At 55.8% G+C, this 18066-nt stretch overlaps 2 protein-coding genes across 6 annotated transcripts in view; both read right to left on the minus strand.

Annotated features, from left to right (window-relative positions):
- Positions 1 to 110: 110 nt before the first annotated feature.
- MDK (midkine) lies at positions 111 to 5243 on the minus strand. Its single transcript, XM_066552210.1, has 5 exons — positions 5136 to 5243; positions 1737 to 1820; positions 1482 to 1643; positions 1222 to 1383; positions 111 to 824 (listed from the first exon to the last, which is right to left on the minus strand). Exons 2-5 carry the CDS (start codon positions 1813 to 1815, stop codon positions 799 to 801), a joined length of 429 nt encoding a protein of 142 aa, XP_066408307.1. The 5' UTR covers positions 1816 to 1820; positions 5136 to 5243; the 3' UTR covers positions 111 to 798.
- Positions 5244 to 8554: 3311 nt separating this feature from the next.
- The window catches only part of DGKZ (diacylglycerol kinase zeta), a 54558-nt gene continuing 45046 nt past the window's right edge, over positions 8555 to 18066 (minus strand). For all 5 annotated transcript variants that reach the window (XM_066551434.1, XM_066551433.1, XM_066551436.1 and 2 more), the window contains 8 exons: positions 16827 to 16867; positions 16049 to 16239; positions 15530 to 15561; positions 14738 to 14781; positions 14248 to 14368; positions 13678 to 13714; positions 13298 to 13397; positions 8555 to 10937 (listed from right to left, as the gene is read on the minus strand). In XM_066551434.1, the coding sequence (XP_066407531.1) occupies positions 10821 to 10937; positions 13298 to 13397; positions 13678 to 13714; positions 14248 to 14368; positions 14738 to 14781; positions 15530 to 15561; positions 16049 to 16239; positions 16827 to 16867 (683 nt within the window). In that variant the 3' untranslated portion in view covers positions 8555 to 10820. The remainder of the gene's footprint in view (positions 10938 to 13297; positions 13398 to 13677; positions 13715 to 14247; positions 14369 to 14737; positions 14782 to 15529; positions 15562 to 16048; positions 16240 to 16826; positions 16868 to 18066) is intronic.

Raw genomic sequence — 18066 nt, forward strand, 5'->3', positions numbered from 1 at the left:
CCAGCTGCATGGTAACTTCACTGCTGGTGCCAGTGGGGTCAGCAAAACTGGGGTTTGCTGGGGCTTCCAGCACAGCAGCATTTTGTGGGGACAACAGGGGAATTCTGATACTTTTTTAAAAAAGATTTTTATTGGAAAAGAAAAAGAAAAATTCCAAAAGGAGAGCTCCCACCCAGCACTGGTGTTGGCATGGCAAAGGCAGAGGGGCTGCAGCCCCAGCGTGGACACATGGTTACAAGTGACAGTTGCTTCTCAGGGTGATGGTTGTGTTTTCCTCAACTGCTGCAGGTAAGTCATGCCCCAGCCAAAGGGATGCTGGAATAAACCCCCTGAGGTGAGAGCAGTCCTTGAGTGAGAAGATTCAGTGATGGAGTTAGGCATTCAACACCCAGCCCTTCCCTCTGGCACTGGTACCTGGTGGAGGAGCAAGAAGGCTCCTGGGCTTGCAAAAGTATGTGCTAAAGGCAACTCATTTGTGCTGGAGGGTGGAAAAATGTGTGTTCCATCCCAGCTCTCTGAGCACATCCCAGTGAACCCCAACACCAGCCCAGAGGAGGTGAGCAGGATGCACAGGTAGTGCCCATGGGGCAGCAAGGAAGGAGGCAGCCTATCCTGCAGGGTGGGTGGGTTTGCTCTCTACAACACTAATGATTAAAACAAGGCATCTCAGTGAAAGAGGAGGTCATGGGAAGGAGTAAGGAGAGGAGGAGGAAGACTGTAGTGTGCGCCAGCTACAGCTGGACATCCAGTCCTGTAGACACTGTGTTGAGGGGCCGATGAGGACGCTGGTTTCCTGCTCTAGTCCTTCCCCTTGCCCTTCTTTGCTGCATTCAAGAAGCACAGGAGACAAGAGTTAGTGCATCTGCTGGCAGCTCACGGTCCTCCAGACACTGCTGTGGTAGAAATGTAGCCAGCATGGCTGGCTGAGCACGGCGCAGTGGCTGCGTCCCTGCAGGCAGCCTCCTGCCCTGCCAAACCACCTTTTGTATCAGTCCTAGTGAGGAAAGCAGGGAATTCCCATCCCACCAAAGATGGCAGTGGTTTGTGGGGGAACCAGGGTTTTTCCTAGTAGCACCTCCCACCCTGCCAGCAGCTGGACTTCACAGTGCAAAGGAAAGAGAATCCAGCAAAGCCAACCCCAATAGGCCAAGGTATCTCTGAAAAACCCCTGGCCAGGGTTGCCACAGGACCCTTCTGGGGACACGAGTGGTGGGAACTGACCTTTGGACTTGGACTTGATCTTGGAGGAGCAGGGCTTGGTCACATAGACAGTCTCCTCACACTGGGCATTGTACAGGGCTTTCTTCAGGATTCCGGAGCGAGTCTTCAAGCCTGTCTGAGCACTGCAGCCTCCCCAGCTCTCAAATTTGTACTTGCAGTCAGCTGGATGAGAGGGGAGAGGCATCAGAACTAGCCAGGACCTGGTGGGACATTAGCCCTGGTCACCCAGCACAGGGGGGTCCCCACCTCCATGTACTCACCTCCAAATTTCTTCTTCCAGTTGCAGGGGATCTTGCACTTGAGCTTCTTACTCTCACCTTTGCAAGTTCCCTCGCGGTAGCCCAGGCCACAGTCCTTACTGTTGGGAACACAGGGTCCCCAGCTCCAGTCCTCACACTTAGAGCCATCCTTCTTTGTCTTTTCTGTGCGGAAAAGTGGAGTGGGTGCTCTCTGCAGGGACAGGGGAGCGTGCCCCACTCTGCCCCACTGCCCCCCTGCCCCAGGCTGCCCCGCACCTTTCTTGTTCTTGCCAGCCTCGGCGGTGGCAGCCACCAGGATCAGCACCAGGAGGAGGAAGAGACTCTGAACCTGCATCCTGCCTGTTGAGGAAGGAGAGAGTTGGGTGGGTTGGAGGCTGGGGTGCAATGTGGTGTCAAGGCGGGGCATGGTGGGCTGTGGGCAGCCTGTGTAAGACAGGAGTAGCACACACTCACCTACATGCGTGAGTGTGTGCTACTGCTTGGTGTCACCCAGTAAGACTATGTTCACTAATTGCAACAGGAAGGTTGATTGTGTACCTCAACAACTGCCTCCCACCAGGGAGCTGCAGAGCTGAGAGATTGTTCCCACCCCTGTAGCCACCCCAGTGCCCTGTATGTGGTCGAAATGCTCTCCATGGGAACCCCACAGCCCACACAGCATCTGGGGAAGGACCTACAGTTGCCAGCCCTTACCCTCATATTTCTCTATGGATCCTTTATCCATGACCCAGCAGGCTGCTGCCCCATACCAAAGAGCCTTGGGGCCAGGGAACACAGCTCCCATAGTACCTTACTCCAGTTCCAGAGGATGCCAGGGAGAAGGAAAAATCCCAGGAAAACAAACCTGCTTTTGTGAGAGGTCTGAAAGTTATATCAGTGGATTAAACACCAAAAAAAAGCATCCACCAATGTGGGAGCTCATTGGAGGTATGGAGCCCGCTGCCCATGCCACCCATGCATGCAGGGGGTGAGCAGATGTGCACACACCTGGGAGCAGGTTGGGGACAAGGGTGCACAGACATAAGGGTTCAGCTCTGGGGATCGAGCCCTGTCCCCCTGTCCTGGTGGCCTTGGACCATGTGACGGCTCCTCTCTGGCTGCCACCACAAGACTCTGGGGGATGTTGCTGCCCACACTGGGGTCCCAGATCCTGCTCTCAGTGGGAATAGGAGTGCAGGCATGCAGAGCCAGCGTTTGAAATCTGGAGACTCCATTCTGTTCCCCCAAAGCCTTTTAAGATGCCACCCATATCTGTGTGGCAGCAGCCATCCAGAAAATACACGGCACCTGCCCTGGCTCTGTGATGGGCTTTGCAGAATTGGGCTGTAGAGGACAGGATGTACCACAGGCCCCAGGGGACATCAAAGAAGGGAAGAGCCCGGGGTCAGCATTTGCTCCCTGCCCTGGGCTCCCCAGGCAGCATGCCAGAGAGAGCAGCATCCCACATTACTCAGGCTCCAGTGCATTCACCTTTCATGCATCCGCCGCCAAGCTGCCAGCTTTGCTCTGCATTGAACTGTCACAGGGAATTACACAGAGTGGCTGGCTGAGGGCACAGTTGTGGGGCTGAGATCTGCCTTCCCCCTCACCCAGCCTGGCTGGGAGCTATCCTGCCGAGCACAGCACAGCTCAGCTCTGCTCCCACCCATCTGCCTTCAAAGGGGACAAGGGCTCAGCCAAGATGGGCTGGTTACAGATGACAAGGATGGAGCTGAGCTGACTTGCACACATGCCTGTCCCACCTTCTGCAGCGGCTCTTATGGGGTAGCTCCTCTGACATCCACATTATTCACACCATCACCCTGGTTTCACGTGTTCTGTTAACTTCTCCCATCCTTTGCTGCAGAGCATTTCCCTGTGCTCCTTGCACCTACCTCCCATCCCTCCCACCAACGTTCTGCTCAGGCCCTTCTGACATGGTCTTCTCCAGGGCAGACAGCCCCAGCTGCTGTGCTCATCCCTGCCTCACCTCCAGGCACGGACTCCCTCTGTTTGCCACGGGCGCAGTGGGGCCCTGCCCATATAAATGGAGGGATGCTAGAAGGATACCCTCTGAGGGGATGACCAGCTACAGCCCCAGGGACCCCTGAATTTGCTCCCAGGCTCAGCCCAGCACGTCCCCTCCCCCAGGCAAAGGTCTGCAGGGACCTTCAGTCATGGCTCATCCTAAACCATTCATAAGGAAAAGGGAGTGCAGTTTTCCAACTGGTTTTCCAAACAGCCAGGCAAACAAGAGTTTTTCCTGGCTGGGCTGACAGCACCTTCAGGCAGGCTCGCACAGCCCTACTCCTCCTGTGTCCCTGCGGGGCCCTGGCTTCTCTCCTCCTCAGATGTGGCTGGCTCTCACGTAACATCAGTCTCTGTTCTCCCCTCCCCCTCCTCTACTGCTCTGGGTTTTTATGATCTAGATTAGCTCTAAAAAAAAAAAATTAAATCACCTGGTGAAACTAAAGCTCTAAAAAGGCAAATCATCTGGTGAAGCTGAAGCAGAGCTCAAATACCCACTATTGCAATGGGAAAGCTTGGACCTCTCTCCGGACACCATTCTGGGGCAGGTAGTGCCACCGACTTCTCCTAATGCGGCCCACACATCCTCCGCAGCTCCTGATCCCTCAATGCTGACCCATGCGCTCCCGGGAACGGAGAGGGGCTGGGCTGTCCCCCCCCACTCACAGCCCTTTTCCAGGAGTGGGACCTCTCGGCTCGGCTTTGCTCGGCTCAAATTGCAGCTGGCTCTGGCGGTGGTGGGCGCAGGGCTGCTGTCCTCCCACTGCGGGCTGAGCTGCTTCCCAGCCTCCGGGCAGGCAGCCCGGCACCCAAGGAACCAGCCCAGCGCTCGGGAAGCCCGTGGCCTGAAGCGACAAGCACGGCGACAGTAGGAAGTTCCCTGCTGCCTGGAAAGGGGACACCGAGCATGTGCCCGTGAGCCAAGGCGTTGGCACGGCCGGGAGGCTTTCCTAGAGGTGCTGAGGGAAGCACGAGGGCTGTGGGGCTCTCCAGCAGGCGGCCTCACCTTCCCCTCGCAGCGAAGAGAAAGTGCTCCAAGGGAAAAGGGTTCTGTCCCTGCGCTGAGGGCAGAGAGGGGAGCAGGCAGCGCCCTTCCGCACCTCTGCCCTCTGCTCCCTCCTCAGGGTAGATGCTGTGCCGTGAGCCCCGTAGAGCCTTTCCCTCGCCCTCCGGAGAGGCGGGCGGCGGTCGATCCCCGCTCCGGGGCAGCTCCCCGGGCTCCGATCGGAGGATCTCAACTAGATGAGTTCTCCCCGAACCAGTGTGGGGTGCTTCCCCAGAGGAATGAGGGGGTAGGATACCGGGCCACTGACTCAACCCGCCTGCTTTCCAGGAGCCCTGACTCCCTACCGAACTCCATCCTTCTGCATCTCCAGGCTCTTCCGTGCCTCCTCTCAGACGATCCCGCACCGGGGTGGGGGCACCGCCCCCGGTCCTTCGGCCCCAGTTGCCCTTTTCTGCAGGTCCTCCCCAGCCGGCGCCTATCCCCCACCCCGGCAAAGCCCCATCCCGCTCCGGGGAGCCCTCAGCCTGGATGACTGCCGCCTCCCTGGGGAAGTGATGGGCGGTCGTCGCTCGCCTCGCCCGGGGCGCCCATCTCGGTGGGGCCCGACCCCGAGAGCTGTGTGTGTGTGGGGCCGCACTCACCTGCGGAGCGGAGCGGAGGGCGCGGAGCTGCTGCCTTTGTGTGGCGGCCGCGTGCGGAGCCCCGCGCGGCGCACAGCGGCCCCTGACGTCGGGCTCGGCTGGCAGCAAAAAGGTGGGTTTTTAGCCCAAAACTTTTGCAAGCTCCTCCTCTGCCCCCCGGCAGGCACAAAGGCAGGCGGCGGAGGGGCGGCCCGGGGGCAGGCTGGCGCCTCGGCCGCTGGGCGGGGGCAGCGGGGGCCCCTCGGCCGGGGTTGAGCTGGGCCCGGGCAGCGTCAGGTCCCGCGGGGCACGGCTCCTGTCCCTTGTCCCCTCTCATCTTCCTGCTGCGCTCTCCAACCCGTACCCGCGGTGCGGTACCAGGGAAGCTGTGCGGGTTCAGCTGACCATGCACCCCAACATCAACGAGTGGCCAAAGGTGCACAGCTGAACAGCCGGGCAGCGTCTCCCCTGGGGGCTGCTGCTCTGAGTTCCGATGGAAGCTGGCCCCGGCGGCATCCCCGCACCTCGGTGGAGTAAAGGGAACCACCCTGTGTCTCTACCAGCTCCGTGGATGCCTCCTCCATCAAGGCCACTGGCATCAATGGACAGACCTTTCATAATCTCTGCACTTTTCACACTTCTCTGCTTGCTCTGCCCCTCGTGGGAAGTTGCCAGGAAAGGGATACTTGCCCAGCACCCAGAGCAGCACATCGCTTACATGCTGTCCCAAGCGTCTCCCCAGTTCTGTCCCTTGTGACCCACCTGCCTGTCCCCAGCTCAGACATGCTGCAGCCCTTGGACCAAGCAGTGGTATCTGACTGCTGATGGGGGATGAAAAGGACTGTGCAGATGTGACTGCTCCTTTCCCCATCCACCACCTTTTCTTGGGAGGTGAGCAAGGCAGCAGCAAAGCCAATTCCTTTTCGGAGTTAGCAGCCAGAAAGAAGAGTGTCATGCAAGAAAAATGGGGCTCTGGTAGGGAATGGAGCCATTTCTCCACCTCTTATCCTGGAAGAAGTCTGCTGAGAGCAAGACTGCCACAGGTGGAGTTGCAGGGCGGGGCTGTTTTTTATGAGCTGCTTCGAAACCAGGAATCACTTTCCAAGAGAGTGCCACATTTAATTGCCAGTCTGCCAGCAGTTTCCTAAACATCTGCAGAGGTTTTCAGGAGAGCTGGTAAATGTGGGAACATGTCATCTCCTCTTCCTGCTGCACACACAGCAACAGGTACTGCTCTGTGTGGCGAGGGATCTGGAGATGCCAGGCTGTAGGTTTGAGCCCAGGATGCAGAAATGGATCCTGATAGCTGGGCAGGTAGCAAAGCCAGTAACCTCCCCCCATTGCTGGGCCTTTAAACTCAAGCTGAAGGAAGCTGCTGAGACAAACTTCAATGTACAAAAGAAGGACCTAGGTGTACATCAGGTTTGCACGTCTGAATCAGGAGACTCTGATGAGCAAAGCAAGGCCTATAGAACTGCTAAAGAACTAGGTGTGACACAAGCACTGCTGCTTCTCTTCAGCTGTTTCTGGCCAGGAGCTGAAGATCTCGCTGGAGTCCCCAGGGCACAGCAACATAAGGTACAGTGAAGCCCTGTGTGGATTTTCACCCGTTCCAGGGGACCAGGAGACAAGTGTGAGAGAGCAGAGATGCATTGGTGCACATCACTCAGCAGTGGCTGTGCTTGGTCCCTTTGGGCTCCTTCTCCAGCTCAAATTAGCAGCAAAAGTGCTTGACTGCAGAAAAGAGGCCTCATACTGAGGAAAGGAGGAAAAAAGAGGGAGTGTGACCAACCAAATGCACCAACAGGTGCATTTCCCTGCAGTTGGTTAACTTGAGCTTTTTAAATTGAGCTCTTAAAATGTCACAGTCTAATTCATGGCACGACAGCTCTGCATTTTCCATCTCTGGTCAAAGCCTGGTCCTTGAGGAACTGGTAGTGGATGTTGCTGCAGTGTCAGTGCAGGGATGCAGCCATGCATGGGAGAGGAATGAACTTTTCCTTGTTGAGGTGTGTACCAGGTAATCACTAACAGGGCCCACTGCTGTCACCCCAACTCTGCTAAGCTGGGGCTGGGCTTGCATTGCTTTCTCCAGCCTGCACACATACCTACACCCCCAGGTGTGCTTCCATCCCACAGGAGGGCAGACAGACCTCTGAACCCCCAGCACCTGACTGAAAAGGAAAAAGAGGAGATGTTGACACCCTTTGGAGAGAAGGGCAGGACTCTGCCCCAAAGGTACACTGCCCCTCTTCCAACACTCCTCACCAGAGTGATCACATAGCAGGACTGCTTTTCTTCCCCACGGTATATTTGACACTGGGGCGGCTGGAAGACTCCAATCGCCATGGTTACTGACAGCCTCCCTGCTGAGATGTGGGCCAATTGCCAGCATGCTGGGGTCTGGGCACTGAAGCAGAGCGGGCCCCCTCCTCCCAGTTGCATGTACACCTGGTCCCTGGGGAGGCCAGGACAATTTGGTGTGCCTTACACCTGCTACCGATCCTCACTATTAGCTCTGGGCAGGAGCTGAAGTTTGAAGACCATGAAAGAGAGGCACAGTGGGGGTGGAAGGGACAATGCAGGCAGGGAAGGCGGCTGCTTCTCCGGGCAGAGAGGGGCTGGCAGGAGCACTAGGCAGGCTGCCAAACTGCCTCAAGAAATACAAGTCTGAGGTATGAGTACAGCTCCTCATCACCCACTGGCTCCATCACCAGCATGCCATTGGCCACTGCAATTACCTCCTTTTTCAAAGAAAACTCCACAGGATAGAAGTGTGTCAGCCACAGTCATCCTTATGAGTCTGAGGCTGGAAGCAGAAGTGTCCCTAATCCTCTGCTTTTGTAATCAGAGAGCGGTCCTTCCACCAGAGTGGCAGAGATAATCCCTGCTCTCACTGCTCAGCACTGGAGGCGGTAGCACAAGACTCCCTGCTGGAGCTGGAAATGAATAGGCAGAGCCCCCGGCAGGCTCATCTCCCGCAGAGCAGCGTGACTGGGGACAGCTCACCACCAGCAGACATTTTGAAACTGGAGGCTGGATGCTGCTGCAGTATCCACTGACAGCTGTGGCAGCTGCTGGGGCTGCTGCCTTTGCCCCAGGGAGCAATAGCAGGCTGCTGACTCACACTTCCAAGGCCTTCTGGATCACTTGGGAAGGCAGTGCACTTTCTCCTTTTCCCACATTATACTGAGCATTGATGTATGATGCAGAATGGAGGAGAAGGTCCCTCAGGACAAAGACCCTGTATCTAGCAACAGTCCCAGAAGGATGCTGTGCTAGGAAGTGAACAAGGATGCGGGCCAGCAGGGAACTCCCAAAAGTACCCCCAAGTTTGGACAGGGGCAGAGGCCTTGGGATCCAACCTTGTTTGTGCCATGCAGGGCATCTGTTGTGCGATGCCTGCTGCAATCTTGCAGATGCAGCAAGGAGACAGGAACTAAAACATCAATCTCTTTATTACAATGGCAAGAAACAACAACATCAAACAGTCAAAGTTGAAAAGCAATGGGAATACAGGCTCATGCCAGGCCCTGGCCCAGCTGGAGCCAGCATCCTCACATAATTACAAAAATACAATCCTACAACAGTGTCTAAGAAACACAGACCCAGGTATTGCACAGAACCCCTGCCCTCAGGGAGCAGGGTAACCAACACCCCCTCCTTCTTCACCAAAATATAAGCAGGCTTGGAATTGCACAGCAACTCAGCTCACAGGTGCATGGAGGGGCTAGGCAGGGAGGGGGACAGTGTGTCTCTCAACTACCTGTACGAAAAACTATAAGGGAGAAAGGGAAAAGCTGAGGCTTAAATGCCTCTGGGCCAAGTTGGGTATCCTGTCTAGGGCAGCAGTGGTGTGGACGTCTGAGAAGTGACAGTGCCTTGTCTATTAGTGGCCTGCCAGCAGTGCTGATGAGAACTCCAGGCACTTCTGGAGTGTCCCAGCTGTCAATGCATTAGTACACTTTATTATTATTTGCCAATACTGACACTGGCCCCTGGGCACCCTGCACTGCCCTGTGCCTCTGCTCCCCAGTACAGCATCCCCATCCTTCAAGGAAACCCTGCCCCTGGGCAAAAAGTCTGAAGGGTGTTCTGGTTCCCTACAGTATCCTTATACCCTTTTCTTGGTAGTAGGAGGGATTCAAACAGTGCCATCCAGCATGACCCAGTGGGCACAGCTGCATGTCAGTGCCAAGGGACTGCACAGACCATGCACGGCAGCAGCAGTATCCTCTCCTAGAGCAAAGATGTGAACAGCAACCCCCTTCACAACCACTGCCCACCCAAAAGTGCCAAGCAGGTCTGCTAGGCTCAGAGCCATCAGCTTTTCTCCTCTGTGGGCACCTCCTGGTCTCAGAGACTCAGTTCTGCAAAAGCCTTGCTTAAGACCTGGCTTGATGTCTTGGCATCAAGTGCTTACAGCATCAACAGGGAAGATGGATTGTGGTGCCTCATGCCCCATGACAGGCGATTTGTGAAACTCCATCCCACTGTAGGCATGACTCAGGGCTAGGAGCCCTGGTGGTTCCTGGGAATCCAAATCCTTCTTTCTACTAAAACTGGAGAGGGTGAGTTCATGGTTTGCCCACGTGGGTTGGTGAGCTCCCTGCAAAGCCCTGTGCCCAGTCTGGGGAATAGCAGGAGTCAGCCTAAGAGGATGCATGTTGCCAGGTTGGGGGACAGGAGGAGATCCCTGAGAGCAGCACTGACCCCAGCACTGCCCGTCCAGCCCCGTGTGAAGTCTAGCATTGAGGGGGAAACTGAAGCAAGGAGGGCAGCTGAATCTAACTCAGCATTTGGGAAATATAACAGACATCACTGCTACTACTGCACCAGTTGAGTCCAGCTCTTCACTATCCTGCAGCGGGCTCACAAAGAGATGCTCAGCAGAGTGGGTGTGCAAACTGTTCCACTCAGCCCCATGGAGAGAAGCATGGTGGGAGGGTTTGGTAGCCTTCCTCCATGCCATCCCAGCCCTGAGTCAGACTGCTGACTGAGCACGCAAGGCCCATCAGGAGAGCACCTGCTGCTCTACTTCCAGCTGCACCAGACCCAGATGCTCTGAGGAAAGGCTGGATGCACAAGTGACTTCCCTCCTGCTGCAGAAGGCTCTGGGTAGGGCAACACAGAGACCTGGTGCAGCCCCAGGAGGGAGGAGAAAGCAGGGCCAGTAAGTTGTGGTGCTTTCTTTGGGGCAGTCTGTGGCTCACAGCCTCCGCAGTCTGTCCATGCAGCCTGTGCCTCCCACAGCTGTGCCAGACAGGAGAGGAGGAACAGGACACAAACCTAGCCAAGCACCTAAAAGAGGGGCACTGCCAGCAGAGAGAAGGACTGAGCAATGATATCCCATAAGGATTATAGGTAGGAGCCTGTGGAGGGGACACTGGAATTACTCCCATGAACAAGGGTGACTGTAGGCTTCAGCCTGGCCTGCTCTAACATGGCTGGAGGATAGAGCCCACCTAGGGCAGGGAATGTGGTGAATGAGAGGTGAAGGGCACACACAAAGAATCAGGCTTCAAGTCTGAAATATCCATTGTCCTCATAAACAGAGTTCCAGCCCGCCTGGGGCAGAGCTCTTCTGCGTCCATCTCCAGGGAGCAGGCTAGCATCTGGGGACAGTTGGGCCAGATACAGCTCTGAAGTTGGCATTGTACTCTTCTCATCCTGAATGAGCTGGCTCGGGCTAAGGCACGCCAAGCACTACACAGCTGTCTCCTGGTCCTCCCGCTGGATCATCTGGTAGTGCTGTCGGTTCTCGAGGTAGGCAGCTAAGTCGGGGTCATTGGCTTTCTCAGCACGGTGCTTCGGGGTGTCTCCCTGTGCAGGGGAGGCGACAAGTCAAGAGCGCCGAACGCTGCCTAAAGGCTGCTTTGGCACCCAAGGGTGTCCCCATTCCCCCGTGTGGCTGGGTCCAGCAGAGCCTGCAGCCAAACCCCAAGTCAGGTGGCAGCCAAATGTCCATGTGCTCACCATGGGGTCAAAGTGTGCTCCTGAGGAGCATGACTACTGCAGGCCTGGGAGCTGTCCCCTGAAGGACCATCAGCTCCAGGCATGGGCTAGGACATGACTGACCCTGGGCAACACAAGTCACCCAAGAAGAGACAAAGGCTAGTTCCCCTGACTGGCTCTTCCCCTGTGCTGGGGAGACAGGCGGGAAAGGGTGAGGAATGAGGGTTATGTCTGGGGAATGCCCAAGCATACCAACCCCCCTTCCCTCTCACAGCCTGGCTAGCACGCTCCAGCTCCCAAAGGAGGATCACATTTCACCAGCTTATTGCAGCCATCTGGATTGTGTCCACTAATGAACTCCTGCACTCCATAAAAAACAAATCTGTTAACAACTCCCAGCTCTGTCTCCTCTCCCCCTTCCCTCCCCCTGCTCCTTGCTCCACCTCTCCGAGTGCCAGGCTCTGCTGTGCCACTGAGAAAGGCCACAGAAACCTGGCGCTCTGCCGCTGCCATTGAAAACCAGCCCTGGAAGGGATACCCGTCCTGCCTGGCTCATCCCCTGGTGCACAGCAGGGCACAGGCAGCTACAGCAGTGTGCTGGGGCCTCCGAGCACCCCCCAGCTATATTTCTCCATCAGGAACAATGGTCAGACGTGCAGAGTCCTCCGCTGGGCCTGGATGTGCCTGTGCACAAAAGCCCATCCATGTGTGGCTGCAGAGAGGTATCACGCAGCAAGAAATCTCCTTGGGATGTGCACCCCAAGATTGGGCATACCCCGTGGTCCTGCACACAACCCCCAGCAGCCACACCATCAGGGGATGGAGATCACTCTGTGCTTTGGTGCTGGCTTTCCTTGATGGCCTCCTCCCCACATCCCCTGAATGCAATCACTCATTTAACAGAGGAGGAATTAAGCTTCTTTCCTGTTCCCCTGCAGAAGGCCCTCTGCATCACTGCCTGCCTGCAGCCTGAAACCAGAGCTGCCAGGGCCTCCCTGCCCGGCTGGCTGAGGCACTCCAACTGATAAGGCTCAGCCTCCTTCACCACTGCAGAGAGCGGGATCAGTCTGCTCCAAACCCCTGATACAGGTCTGCTGCTAGGGTTTCTAATGAGGTGGATCCTGCCTGTGCAGGCAGGCTGTGACCCTGAGCCCCTGAGAGGTCAGTGCAGCAGCACAGCGGGGTCCCCAGGCAGCCACAAACCTGACATGCGACATGCTTTTGCACAGGCACGTGCAAACCCATTCCCTGGGGCAGCCGCATGCCTGAGCAAGGCTCCCTTTTGTGCTGGCAGGCTGGGGGCTGTTCCTCTCCTTCAGGAAAATGATGGGGCAGGGAACAGAGAGGGGCCATGCACCCCAAACTCCCCTCTCCTCTTGCCTCTGCCAGCTGAGTCTCCATTTAGGCCAGCCCCACTCTGGGCACTGTGCAAGGCCTAAGTCTTAGACAGGACCAAGGAAGAGAGATGGGGAGCCAGAGATTATCTGTACTGCATTCTCCTGGCATCTGGCAAACAGGAACGTGCATTGTCTAAATTGAACCCCAAGCTTCACCACCACCAGCACCCCTCAACTGGGCTCCTAATGGGTGTCCCAGACCCACAGATTACACCTTCTTGGCTTGTTCTACATCACCTCTGTTACAGCCCATCACTACAAGCCTCCACCAGAGAGATCTGACCACATCCTCTCTGCCATATGCCAGCCCTGGGAACCTCCTGTACCAAAATATGGCCCCAAGCCCTCCTCCTCCCCTTTTGCATCTCTTCTGCCAGGGCTGGCACAATTCCCTGACACTAAGGCACAGCTCAATTAACTCAGCATGTGAGAGAAAGTGCTGCAACTGCTTGCTCCTGCTCCCTGCAGGCCGGCTTCACCCGCCAAGAGGAGCTCCCAGATCCCCCATCATGACTGCCGGTGGGGGAGAGCGTTGGAGTCCTGCAGCTCGGAGGGAGAATGTCCTTGCTCTAACCCCTGAGGGTGGGAAGGGGGAGACAGGGATGAGACATTCCAGCCCCTTGCTGCTAATTTAATAAAACAACAGGGAGAGAAGCACTAGGAGAAGAGGAATTTAACCCCTCTGTAGCTGGGCTCTAGTGGGCAGGCATAGGTACTCCATGTCAGCTCCCCTCTGACTGGCAAACACCTCACCCAAATCACCTCTGCTCTGCTCCCTGCCAGCCCTCTGGTCACCCTAGAAAGCCCCACTGCCACTGTTCCCACTGTCACCTGCAGGTCTGTCTTCATGAGCGAGGCCCCAGCCTCCACGATGTAGTGGCAGATAGTGCGCTGGCGTAAGGCTGCAGCCTGGTGCAAGCTGGTTTCACCACTGAGGAGGAGAAAGCAGGAGATGTGAGATGTCCCCCTGAACAGGGACAATGAGCACATGCAGGTGGCATCAAGGGACAGCAATTCAGCGGCAGCAGCAGCTGGTGGTAAGTTGTGTGTTTGTCCAGGCAGAGGAGGGGGTGCTACTCAGGGGCAGCCTGTCCAAAATGGACTGGGAATCATGGCTGGCAATTAGAACAAGGGCAGCTGAAGTGCCCCTATAACCGGTCACTTCACAGAGGGTCTGGCCAACAAGTAATGCAAGTCAGGCAGCGACTTACTTCTCCTCCTCTGTGGCATCAAGGATTTCTGAAGGAGCTGTGGAAAGAAAGAGTGCAGGTGAGTGAGACCTGGCTCTGGGGCAGAGACCGACCTGCCTACTCCCTGGTCACAGTCTGCATCATTCCATAGGGGCTGCTATTTTCATGCTGCCTGCAAAAGTCCTAGCTTCAAAGAACTCAGGTCAGCAGTGGCATCTGAGCCCAGCTGATCCCAGGAAAGAAGAAGTGGTTGTGGACTCACTACAGAGAAATATCTAAATAAAAATAAAACTGTCTGTATTTCAGTGGGAGCTGCCAAAAACAACTGGTCAGCTGCCCTGGAGGCAGAAGCAAGACACTGAGAAATGTTTCCCAGAGATATGCTGATCCCTGCCAGGATGCAGCAATAGCTATGAGGACACCCCAGTACTGGCAAACAGAAGCCAGGAAAAGCCCATACACCAGAAGGATGACGTAGCAAACCCAGAGGGAAGGGATCTAAGCCCAGGAGCACTCCCTCTAAGCAGAGGGTCGATTGTTTTTTTGCTGCCAGGCTCCTTTGCTAAGAGTGGCACTCTGACTCCAGCTCACCATTCTCGATGATGTATTTGACGATGTCCTTGCTTCCTGATTTGACAGCATGGTGGAGGACAGTCTGGCCCGAGGAATCTCGCACCATCAGGTCTCTTCCAGCTTGGTGCAGCTCTTGGAACTACAGGATTGTCAGATTGTTCAGGATGAGTTGCATTTCCCAGCTCCAAGCCCCAGCATTATGTACCTGGAGTGTCTGACAGGTTGTGTGGATACTTGGTGCTGATGGGGAGCTTTGTCCAGCTCAGCCATGTTACCAAGTCCCTTCCCTTCTCCTCCCTTCCCTTTGTGTCTCCCAGGAGATGAACCAGAGCTCCTTGCCAGAAGCCTGCCTGGTTTCTAGCCACCACTCATTAAGGAAGGCCTTTGACAGGCATTGCTCCAGGGCAACTGGGGAGCACAGCTGGCAGGGCTTCTCTTAGCCCAAAGGGCACACCAGCCCAGGAGCCAGCCTTGGCTGCTCATTGCACCAGGCTGCTGGAGCACCTACCTTGCTGAAGTTGCCACTCTTGGCAGCTTCTATCAGAAGGTCATCTGCAAAGAGAGATGCGTCAGGGTCAGAAAAGTCAATCTGGAACACTGCTTATCTAATCTTGGAGAGAAGAGCTGGGCACCAGAGGTGTGGAGCAGGAGCACAAGCTCCTCCAGGGATTAACGCTTTGGTCAGACTGCATTTACATGGCTTCTCCACCTTGAGGAATGTAAGGAACAAGCCAGGGAAAGGAAAGAGACACCACGTAGCTAGGGGTGCAGCCAGATCTCAGCCCCAGGGAGATGCAGGGGGAGTAGTCTCTGCCCTTGGGCAGGATAACTTGTGATGAAAATGGGGAGCAGGTCTCCTGGGCATCAGCCAGCAGCCAAGATGCTTCTCACCAATGACTCACTCACACCTCCAGACTCCAATCAAGTTTCAGGAAACTCTTTCCATTTGTTCAGCTTGGTGAGGCCCCTGATCTAGTGCTCCCACCTCCTCAGGGAGAGGCAGAGACAGCCTTCCAACCCAGTCCACAACGCTCGGCCCTGCAGGTGGGGGATTAACCCCTTGCCACATAATTTCCCGCATGTTGGAGCTGGGAAGGCGCCTGGCTGGGCCGCTCCACAAATCACTGTCAGGTCTCTTGTGCTCACCTCTGGGTCACCTGCCTGCAGGGCTCCATGTTTCAGAATACATGGAACAATAGGGCTACTCCCTGCTCACCAGAGAGTAGCCAAAAAAACCCATGGCAGGAAAACAAAAGTGCAACCCAAGAGGGGGTATGACCAGGGGTAGGACTCCACTCACCGTTATGTGGGAGGCAGTGCTCAGGCTCAGCACTGGAAGGGAAGAAGAGAAAGCGTAACTAACCCTGCCAGTCCTGGCAGCAGATGGCCCTAATGGGCATGCCACCATTAGAAGGATGGAGAAACCTGCCTGTAGCACTCCTTCTTCCCTGATCTGGGTTCTTCCCCATCCCCATTCCCATTTCTACTGCTGCTCCTGGTCCCATTGCTCCTCCCTACTCATCACTGGCCTCGGTTTGGCTGAGAGACACCCTTGTCCTCTGCCCCATGGTCCAGGTGCTGGAGCTTGACCCCATGGCTGAGCCACCTGGTGATGGTGGCTACTTAGGGCAGCACTGGCAGAGGAACAAGGAAAACAGGACTGCATCTCATCCCTTGGCCTTACTTAACAGTGAATTCCTGCTTACTTCCAGGGAGCTCCCCTGTAATCTGGCCCAGGGATCAATGCTGTGAAGCCAACCCTAGCTCTCCCATCACTGCCCATTCTTCCTGAGGCCCAGCACCCCCATTTCAGACTCACCTGGGGGCAGGAGAGGAGGATGGAGAGGAGGAACAGGAAGGAAATGCAAAATGGTGCCCAGGGGGTGTGGCAGATGAGTCCACGAGGTCAGGCATGGCAGGAGAAGTGCTCACAGTCTGAGTGACCACTAGCTCTGGGTCCAAGACATAGAGCTCATCCTGAGAGATCTCTGTCACATAGTTGAGGTGTTCCTGAAAGAAACAAGTCAGGACATGCTTCCTCAGAAGCAAGACCTACTTCTGCAAAACTTCATCCCCTCATATCCCATTGGGTGAGTTTGTGGCCCACTCATTTGCACAGCAATGGTGGCTTGAACAGTCTTGCGCCTGGGAGCCTTTGCATCTCCTTGTTCTTTTCAGGCTTCCTGTCTCCTGCCACCTTAGCAACCTCGTAAACCTTATCTCCACGCTCCCCTCCCCAGATCATTAGAGAAAGTATCTAATACTGGTGAAGATGATCCCAGCTGGCAGGTCCCCTGGCCAGTCTTGTTACGTTTGCTATTCCTTACCTGCTGCACTGGAGGGCCCTGCAGGCAGCTTTCAACCCAAGGTTCTGCGCTACCACCCAGGCTTCTTCCCTTTTCTCTAGAAACCTGGAGGTGCTGAGCCTGGTCCTGGGCCAGGCTTGTCATGCCATCCCTTTGGGGGATGCCAAAGGCCAGGTCAGTGGTGTGAGACCTGTGTGGCCCTAAGGCTAAGCCTGCCTGTTGGTCTGTGTGCAGGTGGGACACCCAAGCACCTTCCCAGGGGATGACGGTGCAGGGTGAGGCTGCACTCACCTGTGCACGGTCTATCCTGTAGAACCGATCGGCCGTGGTTGCTGTAAGACAGGAACAGAACAAGACAGGCTGATCCTTGGTGCAAGACAGCGCCTCTTCCCACCACCAGTGACAGTGAGCTATCCAGCCACTTAATGCATTGCACAGAGGGTACAGCAAAGCAAACAGCAGCCCCTGACCAGGAGCAAACCACTTCCCTTCATGAATCTGCTGGTGTCTTCACCCTAGAGGCAGCCCCTTAGGCCAACAGACCACCATGTCCCCGTGAAATGCGCCTTTGCTTGCTACCTTCTCCTCAATGACTCCTGGCAGGGAGCCACAGGTAAGGAGGTAAGGCAGGAACACAACTAGCTGATGCCATGGCCTTTCTGGGGGCTTTCAGATGCTCCAGCATTATCCCGAGCAGATGAAGCTCAGGACTATGAAGTGCACATCTCAGCACTCACTTATACCAGGTGAGGAACTGCTGTGATTAACATGGTGCACCTTGTTGAACAGTGCTCAGAAATGGGGGCACTACAGGAGGCTGGGAAAAGAGAGGGCTCAGCCTCCTGCTGACTTGACTAAGGACCTTCATGAGGCCACTCAGAGCATGTGACTGCCAGGCACAACAGAGCATGCCACCACCAGCTGTAGATCCAAGTCCCTGTCTCCTAGGATGGCAGGAGAGCTTCAAATCAGCCTCCAGCCTGTCTGAGTGCATCCCTCTTCCTTAGAGAAGAGATCACCACAGAGAGAGAGGAGCTCCAACAGAGCAAGTGGTTATGCTGGAGCCAGACACACATGGCCCCCACCCCCAGGGGAGCAGGGAGGGGTTATGGATTAAGGGCATCACCAAGGGAGACCAGGACAAGTAAAAGCACAGTGCCAGGACAGCTGGATTCCTATGCAGGGCAGCATTTCCCCAATATCCTGACAGGCTGCTGGTGCTAGTCCAGGAGACGTTGCTGCAGTGGGATTCTTGCAGACCCAAGGAAGTCTCTCTGCAAACAGAGTGGGGATGTGCTAGAGCAGGTGAGAGGAGTGAAAGAGCCATGTTTATCCTGGATATTTGCATCCAGGGAGCTACTGTTCAAGGCCTATAATTCAGCTACTTGAACAAACCTGTGCTGTGTTGAATGAGACTCTAGTCTCTTTCCTGACACATTTTCCTGAGCCCAGAACCTGCTGCTGGGAGACTGGCAGAAGGGAAAGTGGCCCTGGTACAGCAGTCCTAGTAGTGACACTGGGGAGCAGCACC

Source organism: Molothrus aeneus, chromosome 6 (assembly GCF_037042795.1).
Source record: "Molothrus aeneus isolate 106 chromosome 6, BPBGC_Maene_1.0, whole genome shotgun sequence".
Taxonomy (NCBI): domain Eukaryota; kingdom Metazoa; phylum Chordata; class Aves; order Passeriformes; family Icteridae; genus Molothrus; species Molothrus aeneus.

What these genes read in the sequence shown, in the direction of transcription:
- MDK (XM_066552210.1), bottom strand. Translation starts at nt 1,815, where the DNA reads ATGCAGGTTCAGAGTCTCTTCCTCCTCCTGGTGCTGATCCTGGTGGCT. An exon ending in GGCTGGCAAGAACAAGAAAG is followed by an intron (nt 1,644 to 1,736) that starts GTGCGGGGCAGC and finishes TTTTCCGCACAG; the next exon opens with AAAAGACAAAGAAGGATGGC. An exon ending in GATCAAGTCCAAGTCCAAAG is followed by an intron (nt 825 to 1,221) that starts GTCAGTTCCCAC and finishes TCTTGAATGCAG; the next exon opens with CAAAGAAGGGCAAGGGGAAG.